The sequence below is a fragment of the Trachemys scripta genome, chromosome 2 (assembly GCF_013100865.1).
Source record: "Trachemys scripta elegans isolate TJP31775 chromosome 2, CAS_Tse_1.0, whole genome shotgun sequence".
NCBI lineage: Eukaryota > Metazoa > Chordata > Testudines > Emydidae > Trachemys > Trachemys scripta.
The window spans coordinates 86810753-86818978 of record NC_048299.1 but is presented as its reverse complement, the minus strand read 5'-3'; the positions used below and the strand labels follow the sequence as shown (position 1 = coordinate 86818978).

Genomic DNA, 8226 nt, shown 5'->3' with positions numbered 1-8226 from the left:
AGCCGCTGCTGGGAGCCCCAGGCCCTTTAAATTGCCGCCTGGGGAAGCCTGGCCACCCCGGTATGGCGCCCCGGCTCTTCCGGTACGCCGTACCGGGGTGTACCGGCTTACTTTCACCTCGGTCCTGTCCTCAGTGGCTAAGCAGAACAATTTATCACCCTCCTCTTTATAACAATCTTGTATGTACTTGAAGATTGTTATCATGTACCCTCAGTCTTCTCTTCTCCAGACTAAACAAACCCACTTTTTTTCAATCTTTCCTCATACACCATGTTTTCTAGACCTTTAATCATTTTTGTTGCTCTCTTCAGTTTGTCCACATCTTTCCTGAAGTGTGATGTCCAGAACTGGACACAGTACTCTAGCTAAAGCCTTATCAGTGCTGAGTTGAGTGGAAGAATTACTTCTTGTGTCTTGCTTGCAACACACCTGCTAATACACCCCAGAATTATGTTTGCTTTTTTTTTTTCCCCCAACTGTAGCGTGTAAAGGTAGTGGGTAATTATCTCTCTAATGTGACTGTCTGTCTCTGGTGTTTCAATACATCCCTCTTTTTCCCATTCTTCTCTGTTCTTGTTCTAAAAGATTTACAAGCCAGAAAGCATGAGAGTGATGGGAGCTCTATTTTTATGTGATTTTTCATGGGCTGTGACTAGTAACACAGAAAAGCAGAAAATAATGAGGAAAGCAATCATATTCATGATGGAGGCTGGAGGTTGGTTTTATGGAAGCTCCTACTTCAGGACACTCAAATAATTGTTGTCTCCCTCTTCCCTTTCTATACTTCCACTGACATACAATTCTCTCTCCTAATCTAGTCAGATCCCAGGCCACTGCCTTTGTCTAAACTTTATGACTTGGACTAGCATATCTGCTCTGCCCAAAAAATGTTTTAAATGTTGGCCAGGTGCAAAGGAACATCAAGATGAAGAATAAGAGAAAGATGGGGGAAAGAGATTGAAATACGGTATCAGAACTAGGTGAGAAAGTTCAGCTGTTTCTTCCCAAATACCTGTTTTGCCTAACTTTCCTTTGGCTGTTATGGAAAGCACCTTTCCTTTTTGCCCAGCTAAGGATACACAGCAGGCCCTGGTCCTGCTCTCCAGAATGAAGTTACTCCTGATCATGCTGATGTTTCTGAGATCAGAATCTTACCCTCCATATGCAGAATGACTACTCCATCTGCTGGTCATCCTTGCATTCCAGGAAGTTTACATCAGTTGAAGACAAGAGGGAACTTTCTTTATCTACAACTGGAACAGTGTGATGGAGAGAGATCTGTGACAACGTAGTATTTGTGTTTTGCAGCCGTGAAAGTGAATATATGCATTGCGTTAGCCATGACAACTTGGACACTTATTTTTAAAAAAATCTCCCTCTCTTTTTTAGGAATATGCATTTTAAAATTACATTAGTAATAATGATTGCTATTAAATATTAGTCTACTGATAAGTGAATGATTGCATCAGGATTTGAAGTGGACGGGGGGGTCAATGGACCCATCAATGAGTCTTAAACACTGTGCAGTATTATGTCTGGAGGGGATGATGCCTTGGAGAGCAGCATCCCCCATGTTCCAACCCTTTCTTCCTTCTTGAACTCCACAGACTTCCATACTTTGCAGAGCCAAAGAGAGGGGAAACCCAACCCACCCTCCAGCACTGTATGGAAAAATCTTTACATGGATGATCCACAAGGGATCACCTGTTCCCTTAACTGGAACCCATGGCTTAAAAAGTGACTAGTAATTTTGGGTGCCTAACTCAAGACATTGTAAAGGGCATGACTTTTCAGAGGTTCTGAGCAGGCCCATTTAAGGGGTCTCAGGTTAAGCACCCAAAATTGATAGTCACTTTTGAAAATGTAGGTTCATAATTCCTAATGCCTAGATCTGTTCTTTAGTTACAAGGACTCTCTTTTATGAAATGCCCCGTGCTGTAACTGTTAAGCTCTTCAATTACCATCTTACTGAGAACATGTTCACTGGTTGTAACTATAAACCACAAAAAATGTTTGTATGTATTTGTATCCTTGTACAATAGCTACAAACTCCAAAAGCTATTAGTTGTCTAAGGCAGCATGTAGTTGAAAGGTTGAAAAGGGAACCTCCAGGGAAATCAACTGTTACTTGCAGAAGCAGAAAGCATTTTCAAGTTGGAGAGTGCTAGTTATGCAAGATTCATCAAGTTACCATTATTTAAAGCTTGCTTTTCCAAGTCTCGTTTTTGTAAAAAGATGGAACGGGTGAGAAGAAATTATATTTTTTTCAGTGCCAGATATTTGATTACAAACACATGACTACAAGGCCCAGAAAACTTGATCGTGTTAGACCAGGAAGTGGTCTATGATGAAGGTATTTCATCAACCAAAATCAATTTTCCTGCATAACTATTTTGGTTATTAACAAGTACCACAGCAAGATTAATGTGGCTGTTATAGCTTATTGTGTACAAAAAGATTATTTATTGTGAAATACTCTTCCTCTTTATTCTTAAGAATGATTGATTTCAACAGAAGATTGCAAAATAAAATAACCGAGTATGGGTATAAGTTAACAGCGTACAGTTGTGTGGAACCAATGTCTTAGAATATATCAAAGAAAACATGAATTAGAGAGAGCCCCCCCAGCTAGAACTCCAGATTTAAACACTTAAGGATTTGGGAATTTCATATTCAGATCCAGATCTGAAATTTGTTGCTGGATAACAAGCTAAACCAAAATCCTCTATGCAGAATTATGATTGTTTGGGTGACCTTAACTATTCTGTTTGTTCAGAAACAAAGAACAAAACCTGTATTTTCAACCTAGATTACTTTTCTTTCACATTAAAGAAAAGAAAACAAACAACAAATAAAAATACCCTATTTCTCCACTATGTTATACTAGTTTCCATGGGGTCACAGTGACATAAAATTATTGTAAGAGACTAGAGGAAACAAATCCAAAGTCTCTATTACAGAAAGATCATTGTCTCACTCTTCCACATTATGCAACTGAACTGGAATACAAAATGGTATCTTTCCAAAAGATTCATCGACATTTAAAGGTATAGTAACTGTTACGTAGCTACATACACCACATTAACGATGCTTTTCCTGACTTTCATAAATGTAGGTGTCTATATAATTTTAATCGTAACTCTGAATTCCGTGGCTTTCTCTTGCATTTTTTCTAAAAACTGAATGTTCTTGTAAGATTTTTTTCACTCCTACACTACTGATATGTACTTTCAATCTGATCTGCAGCTTAACAAAGATTTTTGTCTGAGACTAAATCTTATGCATATATGTCCTATATTATCTTGTAAAGTGGTTGCTGTAGCTAAGTAATGGTATGTCTACACAGCAAAAAACATGGCAGTAGTCGCAGAGCGCTGGTCAACTGACTCAGACTCATGAGGCGTGTGCTGTGGGACTAAAAATAGCATAGTAGACCTTCAGGCTCAGGCTGGAGTCTGGCTCTGAGACCTGGCAAGGAGTAGGGTCTCCGAGCCCAGGTTCCAGCATGAATGGGAACATTTACACTGCCATTTTTAGCCCCATAAGTGTAAGCCCTGCAGGCCCAAATCAATTGACCTGGGCTCTGAGATTTGCTACTGCGTTTTTTGTTTTGTTTTTAAGCCCAGGGTTCGAACTCAGTGTCAAGCTTAACCACCCTTCCATCTATACACACATTGCACTAACCTGGAGCTCAGATCAGGGTCTCAGGACTTTACGGGGGTGGAGGGTCCGAGCCTGAGCCAAGTCAGGACCTCGGGTTCAAACCCTAGTGCTTTGCAGTCTAGACATAGCCTCACTAGATTCCTGCTCTGGGAGTCTGTCAAAAGTGTCACAATCCCATGGGCTGATTTTCTTTGTTCTCTGAACAGTCAAGTTTGGTGGACAGTCACATTTTCTCACACTGCACCGAAAACAAAGGGCTAGAGTGGCCACATTTTGGGAGGGCATTAGGAAGTCTGGGATATGGGTGGTTGGACTCTGGCCCACATAATGCAGTATAGACGCTGGTGACCCAGGCTGGCAGTTCCAATATTCCTAACCTGTGGTAACAAATAAGTGTAGACACTCACGACCCTGGTTAACAAACCCAGGGTCTGTTAACTCAAGTTCTACTAAATCTGGGCTTTCATTGAAGTGTAGACATACCCTGGGCCTAAGACATTTTAACAAATTGGGCCAAATTCTGTGGTGATATTAATGGTTGTGTAAGTCCCATGTTGGGTGTAAGTTGGTCAGAGAACAAGTGTTAGTGGTAGAGTAGTATAACTTCACTAATATGACATTTAGTGGGTGTGGCAAAATAAGTGCAATTGATATTCCAAGGGGATAGAAAGGAGAATCTAGAACAGGGGTGTCAAACTCAATTGCACAGGGGGCCAAAACTCAAAACTCGCGGGCCGAACAGTATAACCATTTATTTAACAGACTAAATATTTATGTTTTTTAACCATTAATATGAACCAAAATACAGGATATCATTCCAAAATAAATACATTTCAACTTAAAATATTTTGCTCTTCATAAAAAAATATCCTGTCAATACAATACATTCAAAATCTGTACATGCTGGAATATTAAAAAATCTGAAAATATAAATAAAAAATTGAATTTAAAGCAAAAGTATAATCATAACAAATCATAACATTCCATTTTCTTGTCCTATTTAGTCAGAGCCTGATACTTGGAGTCTTTTCTTTGCAACAAGTTCGTTTATGTTTGGGGTTAGGTTCTGTGTTGTGAAGATTCTCAGGATCGATTGCAGGTGTTCATCAGTGAGGCGACTCCTGTGTGACGTTTTGTTAATTTTCATCACAGAGAACAGCTGCTCGCACAGATATGTGCTGCCAAACATGGACAGGATTCGAGCCGCATGTTGGCGGAGCTGCGGCATCGCTTCAGGAATGAAGCGAGTGAACTGTGCTGGCCCCGCAGTGTCGTACTTTGCCTTCAGTGTCCCGTTACATTGCAGTTCTATCAGCTCCATCTGCATTTCTACAGGTGCGGTTTCCACATCGACTGCAAATGGGTTGCGAAGCAGCTCGAAGTTACTTTTCTGTGCCTCAAAGTCACTGAAGCGCCGTGCGAACTCAGTGCGCAGCGCGCTGAGTTTTTCAGCAAAGGTGGCATTTGGGAAAACTGTGGCACTTTCTTGGTTCCGTATTACTTGGCAACAGGGAAAGTGAGACAGGTTGCATTGGTGCATTTGTGTCTCCCATAAGCGCAGCTTCACTTGAAATGCCTTCACTGCATCATGCATATCGGTTATTATGTGCTCCCGTCCCTGGAGTTGAAGGTTTAAAGCGCTAAGATGCGACGTTATGTCAGCCAGGAACGCCAACTCACATTTCCACTTTTCATCCCGCAGAACTGTGCAGTCTTTCCCCTTACTGTCCATGAACTGGCAGATTTCCTCTCGCAGCTCAAAGTGTCTTTTGAGAACTTTTCCCCGACTTAGCCACCGGACCTCCGTATGATATGGCATATCGCCAAACTCGCTATCTATTTCCCGCAGAAAAGACTGGAATTGGCGGTGATTTAAACCGTGGGCTCTGATAAAGTTGACGGTTTGTGTTACAGTGTTCATCACATGATCCATTTTTAGGACTTTAGCACTCAGCGATTCCTGGTGTATGATGCAGTGATACACTGTCAACTCACCGGCACAGTTCTCCTCCCGCATCTTTGAGCGCATCCTTCCCACCAGTCCATTTTTTTCACCACACATAGCAGGTGCGCCATCTGTTGTAAGTCCAACGAGTTTTTCCCACGGCAGTTTCATGTCGGTTACACTTTGAAATACATTTCCAAAGATGTCTTCTCCTTTCGTTGTCCCGTGCATCGATTTAATGTCCAGTATTTCCTCTGTTACGCACAAATTGGAATACACACCACGGATAAATATCGCCAGCTGTGCAGTGTCAGTCGCGTCAGTAGTTTCATCCACGGCAAGGGAGTATGCAACAAAATCTTTTGCTCTTTCAATCAACTGTGTTTTCAAATCAGTCGCCATCTCACAAACCTGATTAGCAACAGTGTTTCTGCTGAGGCTTACATTTGCAAACGCTCGCGTTTTATCTGGACAAAGGACGTCGCACACTTTCATCATACAATTCTTTACGAATTCCCCCTCGGTAAACGGCCGTCCTGATTTGGCGATCTCTTCGGCCACAATGAAACTTGCTTTCACAGCAGCTTCACTTTGTGATTTTGCTTTGGTGAAAAACGTCTGCTGGGATGTCAAATTCTTCTTCAACTCCTCTACCTTTTGTAGCTTCTGTCCTGCGCTCAGGTTTTTGAATTTGTTCTCATGTTTCGTCTCGTAGTGCCGTCTTAGGTTATACTCCTTCATTACAGCGATATTACTCCCGCAAAGGAGACACACTGGTTTACCTGCAATTTCAGTAAACATATACTCATTCTCCCACCGGCTTTGAAAGCCTCGGTTTTCAGAATCAATTTTTCTCTTGGCCATTGTTGGGGTCTAGCTTTGATTTGATATTAGCGTTGTATACATCAACAGACCACGAACTTGAACCGCGGCTTGCCGTTGGCGGCAATTGCACTGCATCATGGGATTTGTAGTGTGTGTTATTGGGGCGTCATATCACAGGGCCATTAAAAACAGATATATAAAACGATTTCGCGGGCCGGATATAATTGTATGGCGGGCCGGATGTGGCCCGCGGGCCTTGAGTTTGACACATGTGATCTAGAAGAAATGCAACTGTCAGGAGGATATCAGATCAGGTAGGGGAGAATCTGCTTTATCTTATACCCTCTTGTTAGTTGCTTTTCCTCCTAACATCTTGCCATCACTCACTTTGGTGGATGTACAAACTCCAAATCAGTGCAAGTCAAATGACTTCACCACTTATACCCATTTTCTACCTGACGTGTATTATTCTTGTTATTTATTATTTGTATTAACGTAGGACTTAGAAGCCCTTGTCATGGGCCAGGACACGACTGCATTAGGTTCTGTACTAACACAGAACAAAAGAGTTCTTTTCCCCAAAAAGCATATACTGAGAGTACATATAACTTACACCTTCACTTACATCACATTGAATTTGGCCCCAGGAGCCTGATCATCCCATCAGTTACATGCATGCAACTCCCACAGGAGTCACTGATCATGCCCGATACGTTTTATGGTCCCTGCCTGAATGTTACACTTACAATATGTATTGGATTGCTGTAGCCAAAGCTTAGCAGTCACTGTTGATAATATTGAAGGAGTATCCCATAATTTCTTCTTTTAACCTAGTATCTTAATAAAATTGTTAAATAAACATAATTAATTTTATATTTAATGTCTGGATTTCTTTATAGGTACCTGAACAGAATCAAGACTAAACCATTCATATGGTAAAGCTGTGTTTGAATCTTCAGTTATTGTTAAATAAACATTATTAACTTTATATTTGGTGTCTGTTTTTCTTTATTGGTATCAATATTAAACTACACCAAACTGCTCATATCAGAAAGCTATATTATTTGTGTCTTGGGCTACGCTGATATGTATAAAGTATTCTAATTTTGATCTTGTGGTTTATATCGTTACAGCCTTCAGTGTAGACAATAGACAAAACATCGTGCAGTTGGATGTAATTTATTCACCATACTTACACACACACACACACATATATGTATATAATGTAAATATAGTAGGTAGAGAGATAGCTATAAGAGGGAATGTTGTGTTTTAAAATCATTGGAGACAGCAAAGTTATGCTCCCTCTCTTTAATAATAACAAACCAGTGCTTATAATTCTTATCAAGCAGTCTGTGCAACGTCTGCATCCTTTCACTAATTTCAACAAACTGTCCTACGGAGTGGGAAGATTAGCCATGGGGATGTTTATCCTCTGTGGAATTGTAGCCCTGTTCCCTTCAAGTGAGTAAGATATGAAAATCAAATTTTGTTTGTATTTCTTCTTTCCTGTGTTCCTGGGATGGAAGAAAGCAATGTCAAGTGATTTAAAGTGTAAGCATACACGGTGCCTTTTCTCATAGCACTTCCATTTTAGGGGGCCTTATAATCATTTTAGAGTCAGACTATTTCCTTTAGCAGTGCTGCCCTGGGTGGGATCTGTACATGAGGTCCTGTTTCATGAAAACAGACACCATTCACTCTACATGTATTATAAACGGCTGAAATAAATTTTCTTTCATTAAAATTACTTAATAAAATAGTTAAATGTTTGTCATGTAAACATTATCAAC

The 8226-nt window shown here is 40.6% G+C and overlaps 1 protein-coding gene across 1 annotated transcript; it reads right to left on the bottom strand.

The window, feature by feature from the left end:
• Positions 1-4390: 4390 nt before the first annotated feature.
• On the bottom strand, positions 4391-6709 carry LOC117872563 (general transcription factor II-I repeat domain-containing protein 2A-like). Its single transcript, XM_034761185.1, has one exon. The coding sequence runs from the start codon at positions 6470-6472 to the stop codon at positions 4664-4666; it is 1809 nt and encodes a 602-aa protein (XP_034617076.1). The 5' UTR covers positions 6473-6709; the 3' UTR covers positions 4391-4663.
• Positions 6710-8226: the final 1517 nt, after the last annotated feature.